Source organism: Aedes albopictus, chromosome 1 (genome assembly GCF_035046485.1).
Source record: "Aedes albopictus strain Foshan chromosome 1, AalbF5, whole genome shotgun sequence".
Taxonomy (NCBI): Eukaryota; Metazoa; Arthropoda; class Insecta; order Diptera; family Culicidae; genus Aedes; species Aedes albopictus.
The window spans coordinates 211,303,895-211,316,271 of NC_085136.1; the positions used below are offsets into that span (position 1 = coordinate 211,303,895).

At 42.4% G+C, this 12,377-nt stretch overlaps 1 protein-coding gene across 1 annotated transcript in view; it reads right to left on the reverse strand.

Moving 5' to 3' along the window:
- The window catches only part of LOC109430354 (acyl-CoA Delta-9 desaturase-like), a 29,252-nt gene extending 17,384 nt beyond the window's left edge, over positions 1-11,868 (reverse strand). The window contains exon 1 of the mRNA XM_062846195.1: positions 10,653-11,868. Coding sequence (XP_062702179.1) covers positions 10,653-11,010 — 358 coding nt within the window. The 5' untranslated portion in view covers positions 11,011-11,868. The remainder of the gene's footprint in view (positions 1-10,652) is intronic.
- Between the last annotated feature and the right edge of the window lie 509 nt (positions 11,869-12,377).

Sequence of the window (12,377 nt, forward strand, 5' to 3'; positions counted from 1 at the left end):
TTATGGCCGTTTATAATCGGTAGGTCAATCATAGTAGAATCTAAATTTGTCTTTGAATCCCTTAGTAAAAAGTGTTTTTACAAATTAAAATCTATTTTGCAAATTGGAAACCTCCATACACTGACAACCGCCTAACATTATGCAATGCTCTGGCAATTTTACGAAGTTCAAAATGTTGTGACAACAAAAAATCTAATATAATGAATTTTTAAATAAAAAATCAATATGAAATGAAGGCTTCCACAATCATTTTTGTACTCCATAGATTTCAATCTGAGAACAATGTGTGGGTTTCAATGTGTTTCTCATGGCACTATCAACACTGTCCGTCTTACCCACCCTCAAGGCGGACCGTCTTACCCCCACACAACGCAAAATATTAATTCCACCACCGTTATCCATAATCCCTGAAATTTACCTGAATTTCGTTGTGTATAGGACGGAACAGTTTAAAACAACTGGGAAACTAAAAGTAAAATGCGATAGCTTAGCAATTTAATGTCTAAAAAGCTTATTTATTGACGTCTCAAAGTTACATCCCATCACAAAAGCGTGTAGCCAGGTAAATAATTGTTTATTTTTTACACTTTTGACATATTTATTCTTTCATGGAGTGGTTCAATAATCATTAACTTACAAGAAGATACAGTTAATCTAGAAAGAAAGTCAAATTTCAGCTCTTTAGTGACAGAACTAGTTAGTGGTCCGTCTTACCCACCCGGTCCGTCTAACACCCCCTATCGGTTTATTTTTACTTATATTCCTTTTTTTGTTTTTATTAATGTGTATTTTAACTAAAAGCTAATTCTACACTTACTTATATTGATTTCAAGTTTTGTTTTCGGTTTGCTGTCGTTTTAAATTATTGTAAATGTTTATTGTTAGAATAGTTTTAACCTGTTTTAACTCTTCAAGTAAACTATGTAAAATTCTAGGGATATATTATAAGTGCAATTATAAAGCCTTTATCCCCAATAATCGGGACCAGTGCGCAAAATTTTCGAGCAGACGCGCTGAAATTCATCGGGCGACAATTTTCATTCACATGCCTGCATCTTCATAGTCAGCTGCTCGATACTCGTTTGTCAACTGAATGAAAGTCGACTGACTGTGTGAAGAAGAAGGGCGAAAATGAAAATGTTTGTATTGAATATTGAGTGCAGAAATAATCAAATTCATGCTGTTTTCAGTCAATGACTTTGAACATTTCGCGCCCTCGTCGGGACACAGAAATACGGCTGTAACTCTGCGATAGATACATTAAATTTCTCAAATTTTGGCCAGATTGCATCTTAAGATGTGTTCATGTCATCTGCAAAATTTCATGTAAATCGGTGCAGTACTTTTTGTTGTAGAAATGAAACAGTAGAATGCACGCAACTGAATTTTGTACAGTCCCTAGTTTTGCTTGTCAGCGCTGTAACTTTTGATTTCGGCAAAGGAAATGGCTAAACACAAACCTCTCAATCTACATTTCTTGCATAGCTATGCACCTATGCATAGGTAAAATTTCAAATAAATCGATGCACTATCAACAATTATATAGTCGAAACATGTATCAAGACTGAACGTGATTTTAGCCCCCCAGACAGCAATTAGTTAGCACCCTTTATTGTTTCGATTGTACTATTGAAAGTAATATACCAATTATTGTCAAATTTTGTAGGCATAATGATGATGTACAGCTTCCAATTGGAATCGCTCACGCCCTAGTGGACAAAAGAGCTGTAAATTAGGTTAAATGATTGAAGAATAATAAAAAAAAGACTTACTAAAATTAGCATTTTTATGAAGTTTGAGATTGTTCAAAAATGTTACATTTGGCCAAATTTGCCCCTTTAAAGATCCCTCCTGGCTACACCACTGGTTCATCACTCGAAAGGTCCGAAAGGCTTTTGATTTATTCATATTTCCACATGTAGAAGCTACCAAAAATAGTACGGTTTAAATCCCCCAATCAGAGCTCACAAACAAGCTTGTGAGTGTCGTGGACAACTCTTTTCCACAAATATACATAACAGTTGCTATTTTTATCATTGTATACAGGAAAAACACCTTCCTATTCTCTTGCAGACTTTCGTCAAGTGTTTTTGAAGTATTCAAACCACTTCATTTTAATAAGTTTATCAAATAGGAAAAATCTCAGAAAAAAATTCGACAAATTCAACACAGAGTCTAGTCTTTGTGTATTTAATTTGTTAACGACTACTTTTATTTTTGGGTGGAAGCTCAGGTAAAATATTATTTCCTGGGCCCCCATTAAAACCACCAACCTCGGCGAAGACTGGAACCTGAGCCTAGTTATTTAGCACTGTAGTTGGAGGAAATGCCAATGCAGAACCCGTAGCTTCCGGGAAGGTAAGCCCAGCTCCCTGGGTTAGTATGTTGGTGTCAGGCCCTGCGAGCCAGTCGTAAAAAGACTAGCACCGAAAAATCAACAAGAGAAGAATGCAAACCGATACCAATGGCGTCGACCACAGCGACGAAAAGGGACTTGCGATTGGAAGCTCGGTACGTGAAACTGCAGATCTCTCAACTTCATCGGGAGCACCCGCATACTCGCCGATATTCTGAAGGACCGCGGGTTCGGAATCGTAGCGCTGCAGGAGGTGTGTTGGATAAGATCCATGGTGCGAACGTTTAGAGGTAATCATACCATCTACCAGAGTTGTGGCAACACACGTGAGCTGGGAACAGATTTTATAGTGATGGGCGACATGCAGAGGCGCGTGATCGGTTGGTGGCCGATCGATGAAAGAATGTGAAGGTTGAGGAGTAAGGGCCGATTCTTCAACATCAGCATAATAAACGTGCACAGCCCTCACTCCGGAAGCACTGATGATGACAAATACGCATTTTACGCGCAGCTCGAACGTGAGTAAGATCATCATAGGAGACCTGAGCGTTTGGACGACGATTGGAAAGTTCGCCGCCTCCAAGAACATGGCCATTCATAGCAACTTCTTCCAGCACAGCCTCCAGTATCGTTACACATGGAGATCACTACAACAAACGGAATCGCAAATCGACCGCGATCTGATTGGATGGCGCTTCTCTGACATTATCGACGTCAGGACCTATCGCGGCGCTAATATCGATTCTGATTACTATACCTGGTGATGGTTAAACTGCGCCCAAAACTCTCCGTTATTACCTATGTACAGTACCGGTGGCTGCCCGGTACGATCTAAAGCGGCTGAAGTAATCGGATGTCGCCACCGCATACGCGCAGAATCTCGAGGCATCGTTGCTGGACGAGGGTGTGCTCGATGTGGCCCCTCTAGAGGACTGCTGGAGTACAGTCAAAGCAGCCATCAACAACGTAGCCGAGAGCTCTATCGGGTACGTAGAACGGAGTCGACGAAATGATTTGTTCGACGAGGAATGCGGAGCGGTTCTGGAGGACAAGCACGCAGCGCGGGCAGTAATGCTGCAGCATGGATCCCGACAGAATGTGGAACGATACAGACAGAAGCGGAAGCAGCAGACTCGTCTCTACCGGGAGAAAAAGCGCAGCCTGGAAAAAGCAGAGTGCGAGGAAATGGAACTGCTGTGCCGTTCACAAGAAACACGTAAGTTCTTCCAGAAGCTCAACGCATCCCGCAAAGGCTACGTGCCGCAAGCCGAAATCTGCAGGGATAAGGACTGGAGCCTCCTGGCGGACAAACGTGATCAGGTGGAAGCAGCACTTCGACGAGCACCTGAATGGCGAAGAGAATGTAGGCACGGGGGATTAAGGCAGCGGAGGAAATTACTATGTTGGTGCAGCAGAGAACGGGAACGAACCAACTCCCACGCTGAGGGAAGTTAAGGATGCCATCCACCAGCTCAAAAACAACAAAGTGGCTGGTAAGGACGGTATCGCAGCAGAAATCAACAATTATGTGAAAAATGACCATATGCGTTTTTGAGTAATGGCTAATTATGTGAAAAATAACCATATAATATATGAATACATGGTCATTTTCCACAAAATTGACATAACTCAGAAAAGAAAAAAAAAGCATTCCAAAAATTTCAGCGATCAAAGCTTATGAAATTACCTTCTCAAAAATATGTTTTTCAAAATATTCCGCAAGTTCGGCTTTTCATTATGAAATTTCTCAACGGTAGAAAATTTTGAGGAAAACTTTTTCCACATCATATTTTTTTCTGATTCCTGAGAAAATTTGCTTTCATTTTCATTAAAAAACTTTGTTTCTACGATGCTTCGTTGATGAGTTATGATTTTTCGAAGAAAATGCTTATATGGTACAATTGGACATTTTTCAACAAAATTGGCCATAACTCAAAAACGAAAAAAATGCATTCCAAAATTATCAGCGAATAAAGCTTATGAAATAACCTTCTCAAAAATATTATTTTAAGAATTTTTCACGAGTTCGGGCATAGTTTTTTTGGCTTTTTTTTACAAATTTTCTCAACTGTGGAAAATTTTGTGGATTTTTTTTCCAGTTCATATTTTTTTTTGATTTCTAAGAAAATTTGCTTTTATTTTCTAAAAAAAAAACTTTGTTTCTACGATACTTTGCTCTTGAGTTATGATTTTTCAAAGTAAGTAGTGTCAGGGGAATAAAAAAAAATCCGCCTGAGTTTTCCGAGAAAATAGGCGGCTCTATAATTTTCTCATTTTTTTTGTTCATATATCCATGAGCCCTGCCTGTGGAAAAAGTTTCATGAAAATTCGGCCCAATTTATACGATAATGAAGAAAATCCCCTTTAGCGAGACCTCTAAAGTGGTTGTTTTATGACAAGCTAAATTTTAAATAGTCATTTTAACCTCACTTCCTTAAAGCAAAACTGAATCCATTTCCTCATTTTTTTGTTTTTGATTTTTTATTAAATAACAAAGGCATATTTTCAAAATCGGGCTGCAAAACGGTGAGTCGATAAGGAGAGCGTCCAATATAGCTCTGGTCCTCACAAGTTCCTACCTCATGCTTCCACGGGTCAAGCGATGACAAAGACCGCCAGCTAAGAGTTGTGTGCTTAGCTGGTAGTGCAGCCTGGGCACTGTTGTCCTTCTGACTTCAGCTAGATTGAGGAGGTACGATCCGAGTGTCTGTTCACCAAGGAGGTGCGGCTCAAACAGCGTCTGTTCTGGCATCCAGCGGCTGAGTAAGAAACGCTGCACCACGCCCAGCTAGATCCAAGGTGGTAGCCCCATCAGCGTGGTCGTCCCAGTGTTGGTTGGGACGTTAAACAGAACTGGCACGATGGCCCTCCGGCGAGACAGGAGTGTTGGCGTAGGCCCAATAAGCCACCCGTAAAAACCCCATTGCGAATAACATAGGAGAAAATACGACTCGATACAATCGGCAAAGACCCACGCGACGAAATAAGGACTACGATTGGAAACTTGGAACATGGAATTGCAAGTCACTAGGTTTCGCAGGATGTGACAGGATAAGGCGCTGTCCATAAACTACGTAGACTTTTTTTCGGCCATCTCAGACCCCCCCCTCCCCCCTCGTAGACTTTTGGTCATACAAAATTTTCGAAATTTGTATGGAGCGTAGACTTTGGCCAGACCCCCCCCCCCCCGTCCCCCCCTAAGAGTCTACGTAGTTTATGGACAGGCCCTAATCTACGACGAACTACATCCCCGCAACTTCGACATCGTGGCGTTGCAGGAACTTTGTTGGACTGGACAGAAAGTGTGGAAAAGCGGGCATCGAGCGGCTACCTTCTACCAAAGCTGTGGCACCACCAATGAACTGGGAACAGGATTTATAGTGTTGGGCAAGATGCGACAACGTGTGATCGGGTGGCAGCCGATCAACGCAAGGATGTGCATGTTGAGAGTTAAGGGCCGTTTCTTCAACTACAGCATCATTAACGTCCACTGCCCACAGGAAGGTGTTGTATCCAGTCGAAATAAGAGCATATCAGCCCTGCGACTTACGATCTGTTGATCGGTTCGAAGAGATGAACAGAATAAAGAATAGCTCAGTCTACGTTTGAGCGTGCATAACTAAACATCTCGGTTTTAGTTGAATCCCTCAGTACCGAAACCTCATAACTCTAATTGTCGGTTAGATCAGAAGGGAGACCTGATGACCTTGCTCGCCGCGTGACGTGAAAATCGTTGTTGGCGACATGAACGCCCAGGTAGAAAGGGAGGAAATGTACAGACCGGTAATCGGGCGAAACAGCCTGCACGCCGTATCGAATGATAACGGCCAGCGATGCGTAAACTTTGCAGCCTCCCGTGGTATGGTAGTCCGAAGCACCTTCTTCCCCCGCAAAGATATCCACAAAGCCACCTGGAGATCACCCGACCATCAAACAGAAAACCAAATCGACCACGTTCTAATCGACGGTAAATTCTTCTCAGATATAACCAACGTCCGCACATACCGCAGTGCGAATATAGATTCGGATCACTACTTAGTCGCTGTATGCATGCGCTCAAAACTTTCGACAGTTATCACCACATGCGAAGTCGAACGCCACGGCTCAACATCGAGCAACTTCGTAACGTAGAAGTGGCTCAAGACTACGCGCAGCAGTTAGCAGTGGCCCTACCAACGGAAGAGCAGCTTGGCGCAGCTACACTTGAAGATGGCTGGAGGGACATCCGATCCGCAATAGGTAGTACCTCGGCTACAGCACTAGGCTTCGCGGCTCCAAATCACAGAAACGACTGGTACGACGGCGAATGTGAACAGTTGAAAAACGAGAAGAATGCAGCATGGGCGAGAATGCTGCAACACCGTACGAGAGCGAATGAGGCACGTTACAAACAGGCGCGGAACAGGCAGAACTCAGTCTTCCGGATGAAGAAGCGCCAGCAGGAAGAACGAGATCGCGAAGCGATGGAAGAGCTGTACCGCGCTAAGGACACACGAAAGTTCTACGAGAAGCTGAACCGCTCGCGCAGAGGCTTTGTGCCACAAGCTGACATGTTCCGAGATAATCACGGGAATATTCTCACGAGCGAGCGTGAGGTGGTCGAGAGGTGGCGGCAGCATTACGATGAGCACCTCAATGGCGACGTTGCAAGTACCGAAGGTGGCGTGGTAAGAGATCTAGGAGTATGTGCACAGGACGAAAGACTTCCGGCCCCTGACCTTCAAGAGATTGAGGAGGAGGTTGGCCGGTTGAAAAACAACAAGGCCGCTGGAGCAGATCAACTACCAAGCGAGCTTCTAAAATACGGTGGAGAAGCACTGGTGAGAGCACTACACTGGGTCATTACCAAGATTTGGGAGGAGGAAGTATTACCGGAGGAATGGATGGAAGGTATCGTGTGTCCCATCTACAAAAAGGGCGACAAGTTGGATTGCGGGAACTACCGCGCGATCACACTACTGAGCGCTGCCTACAAGATACTCTCTCAAATTTTATGCCGCCGTCTATCACCGATTGCAAGAGAGTTCGTGGGGCAATATCAAACTGGATTTATGGGTGAACGCGCTACAACGGACCAGATGTTCGCCATCCGCCAGGTGTTGCAGAAATGCCGCGAATACAACGTGCCCACACATCACTTGTTCATCGATTTCAAATCGGCGTATGATACAATCGATCGAGAACAGCTATGGCAGATTATGCACGAATACGGATTCCCGGATAAACTGATACGGTTGATCAAGGCGACGATGGATCGAGTGATGTGCGTAGTTCGAGTATCAGGGACACTCTCGAGTCCCTTCGAATCTCGCAGAGGGTTACGGCAAGGTGATGGTCTTTCGTGCTTGCTGTTCAACATTGCTTTGGAGGGTGTAATAAGAAGAGCGGGGATAAACACGAGTGGGACGATTTTCACGAAGTCCGTTCAGCTGCTTGGTTTCGCCGATGATATTGATATTATTGCTCGTAAATTTGAGACGATGGCGGAAACGTACATCCGACTAAAGAGTGAAGCCAAGCGAATCGGATTAGTCATTAATGTGTCGAAGACAAAGTACATGATGGCAAAGGGCTCCAGGGAGGAATCACCGCGCCCGCCACTCCGAATTCATATCGACGGTGATGAAATCGAGGCGGTTGAAGAATTCGTGTACTTGGGCTCACTGGTGACCGACGACAACGACACCAGCAGAGAAATTCAGAGGCGCATTGTGGCAGGAAATCGTGCTTACTTTGGACTCCGCAGAACTCTACGATCGAATAAAGTTCGCCGTAACACGAAGTTAACCATCTGCAAAACGTTGATTAGACCGGTCGTCCTCTATGGGCACGAAACATGGACCCTACGTGCAGAGGACCAACGCGCCCTTGGAGTTTTCGAACGGAAGGTGTTGCGTACCATCTACGGCGGAGTGCAGATGGAAGACGGGACTTGGAGAAGGCGAATGAACCACGAGCTGCATCAGCTGCTAAGAGAACCAACCATCGTCCATACCGCGAAAATCGGGAGGCTACGGTGGGCGGGTCACGTCATCAGGATGTCGGATAGCAACCCGACTAAAATGGTTCTCGAGAGTCATCCGACCGGTACAAGAAGACGTGGAGCGCAGCGAGCTAGGTGGGTCGACCAAGTGGAGGACGATCTGCGGACCCTACGCAGAGTGCGGAACTGGAGACAAACAGCCATGGACCGAGTGGAATGGAGGCGGCTACTATGTACAGCAGAGGCCACCCCGGCCTTAGCCTGACCGGTAAGTAAGTATATTTTCAAAATCGGTTTTCGTGCACGTATAGAGTATGGATCAAGGTATCTCCTGATTTTTTTGGTGGTGGAAATGTTTTTCGTTTTTACAGAAACTGTTTTTGAACAAAATTTCACAAAAAAAAAAATGTTTCTGCAAAAACGGAAAACATTTTCACCAACAAAATAATCGGGAGATACCATGATCCATACTCTACATGTGCACGAAAACTGATTTTGAAAATATTGCTTCGTTATTTAATGAAAAATCAAAAACCAAAAAAATGAGGAAATGCTTCCAGTTTCACCTTAAACGAATTTTTACAATCTTTGGAATTGAAGGGGTGATATAAAGTACAACTGAAAATCAATAAATTCAGTTTTTTTCATAAATGAAGTTTGTAATGAAAAAAAAAAAATCAAAATTTTATTTTTTTTTACTTCATTCATTTGGTAGCAGTCTAAGTGTTGAATTTAAGCTTCTTGTAATCTTCGCCCCCAAGAACCAGGATGATTTGCATTGAATGGTGGATGGTTAACATCTGTTTACTACTATTAAACTTACGCCTTTTATTATGGGGTGCGAATAGTGATATTTATTGTACAGTAATCTCCTTCCTACGTATAGGGTGCCTGCACCAATTATGGCACTACCTAACGAAAACTATTTGTACAAAAATAACAAGAAGACCAACGAATGTCATCAATATGTTAGAAGATAGCTTAGTTTCCATATTTCGGGCCAAACATGTCTAAAGGTCCTATCTGCAGAAGAGAGGCTCTCTTTGCTTTCCCTCTCTTTCGTAAATATCTCAGTTATTTATTTGTATTATGATTGTCTCCTTGCATTGAACGATGGTCAAAACAATCGTCTTTTGATTTGTACTGCAAAAATAGTTGAAAAGTTTACCATTACATTGCAATAATTGAAAGAGAAAGTGAACAAAGAGAGCCTCTCAAATGCAGATAGGACCTATTGAAATGTTTGGCCTGATTTTACAGGAGGAAAAAAATATATCAATGGACCCAAAACTACTTTTAGTATTTATTACAGCGTGTGCCAATGATAGAAACCCTGTACCAGTTATGGTTACATTTTTTCACTTCGGTACCTTTTCGCACTATTTGCATGCATTCCTTATGGGGTTAGCCATAATTGGCATGTTATGGCGACAAAGGGTGTAAGAAAGCCGAAATTTTAAGGAAACTAATTTATTTCCAAGTTTATTTCTATCATAATTTCAGAAAATTTTGAAGTTTGAATGATTGCAATCAACTTTTGTTAACGTGATCTGTTGTTCGCATTTTTTTTCTTGTTGATTTACATCTTTAAAGGGTGAAAATCAACTATGGCGAATAATTAGTACTATGGCCATAATTGGGACACTTACCCTATGTGCAGTTTTGCCAATGTAGGATCAATTTTGAAAGCAAATCATTTCTTCTGTAGATCGATTCACAACCTGAAGACTGATGATGTATAACACTGCCTATGCTGTAATAACGCTCATCATCATATTGGCGGGATTCCCAAGGTTCCCGTTTCGATGGAATATCAATTAGGCGCTTCTATTTCATTCTGCCTAGCATGTTCGATCAAGAAGACTATAAAATCACAGATAAACAGACAGCTCACCTACACCACACGTATCGTTTGAGTTTGACGTTTTCACACTACCGCCACTTAGTTCACAGTTGGTCAGACAGCATCAGTCGGTTATATTTCTATTATATATATATTTTTTAAAAAAGGTTAAAACTGTTACGTCCGTTTGTCTGTGATACAATTATGTATACGAATGTATAATATCTCATCCCGATAGTGATAGTCCACGTGTGCGGAACGTATCCATCTTCGTATAAGATTCTATGTATTTGCCTTTCCCCAAATAAAAGCACAACTGTGTAACTGTTTTTGGAAATCCGGTTTGTCGAGAATCCGGGTACGACTAGCTTTAAAGAAGGATGACTAAGCTCTTAGAACATGATCGAAAAATATGGATTGCATCCGAGGGTTGCTCTTATGTTGAAAAAGATAATGAAACTGCTACTTACCCCACACCCATGTGATGATAGTAGAATCCCAGACGTAAACGAAGAACAATGCGGCCGTGATAAAATGTAATCCACCAATCATAGCCACATTCTTCCATTTGATTTCAGCGTCAAACTTTGTTCCAAGGATGCGCTCAACCAGTTCCTGTGACCATTTCCCGGCTTTAGATTGCTTCCACTCGTTGTAATGATTGATATATTGGTCGAGATCCTTATCACTAACACTTTTGTCATCATTCATAGATATGTCGTTATTGTTGGTGTCACTGATAATTTCCTTCATCTTGCTTAATTTATCGTCGGACTTGGGCGTAGCTCCCGCGGTGAGCGGAGCCCGAGGGACACTTGCAACCGTCATAGCGAAGTTTCGAAAAGAAAACTCCCGTATTCAGATCCGCAAAAGTTTTCCTTCAAAATTTTCACGTCCAATCACAACTCATCCTCTGCGTGAACTGCTCCTCGAACGGTCGCTGTGGATAGCTTTAATCAGCGTTGTTCGCTTCAGTTCCGACTGGTTGAGCAAGTTTGCGTCGCCAAAACCCCCAGTTCCAAGTTTTGGATGTGTGTCCCGATTTTAGCTTTTTTTTTTCTAACTTTTTCGCAAAATTTTAAACACACGCTTCACCTTTACGCGATCACAAGGATGGAAACCAGTGTCCAGCGTGACTTACTATAACGAGCTGAGTGATTTGATCTGCTAGTGACAGTCGGGAGCGTGCAGTTGTCGGTCTCAATCCACGGCGTGGTGGCTGTGAAGGTTCACCTATTGCTAGTACATACATAAGCGACTTTGGGCAGGGAGGTCTCACGGTTGAGTCAATCTCTAAAAATAGTGTAAAAGCTACGAGAAGAAACAGAGACACCACCGGTCATTGTTGACGAAATTTTTGTTTTATTGGGTGGATTGTTATGACCCCCCAATGTAACGACTAGACGACGGCTGTTTGTTTCGAAGTTTTGACTGGGTACATACAATCTGAGACGACGACGCGACGGTACAATTACGTTACTGTTGCGGAAGGTAGGGTTCGTAACCTACCGAGCACTGATGTCTCTTCGCTGCCACCGAGTTTACTGTTGTCCGGTCAAGTGGTTGACAATTTTCTGTTAACAGGTCATATGGATTAAGATTGATATTAGATTATATTTTCAAATTGTTGATGCCGTTTATCTGAAGTATTGACAATCATACAATCTGATAGGCGTTATCACACATAACATACAAATAACCAGAAAAGTCTGTACAATATGAGAATACACTTTACTAGTTTATATTTACATATACATATCTCTCCCACAGATTCAAATAAGTCTTCCGTGACATAAAAATCCTTGGTCATTTCTGTATAAAATGCACCATGCACACCAAAAATCGATTGAGGGTTTCAGCAGAATTTTGCTGAATTTTGCCGAGCTGGTTTCAGAAAATAATTTGCAGAGAATCAGCAAAATTTTGCTGATTTGTTCAGTAAACTCTGCTAATCACCTGTAACGTTTGCTTAAAGTTCAGCAAAAACCCTTCAGCTCGGCAAAATTCAGCAAAATATTGCTGAAAGCGTTTGGTGTGTGCTTTGTTTTCTTATTTTACTTCCGAACATTGAAAGGGAAAGTTTGAGAAACCTTTTCGAATGAGCTACTACCGAAGAATTGCGTGAATCCATTTGATTTTGTTTGACGCTGATGGAGAAACACTGGTCTAGAGAGTATGCTGTGTTTGATTGGCGA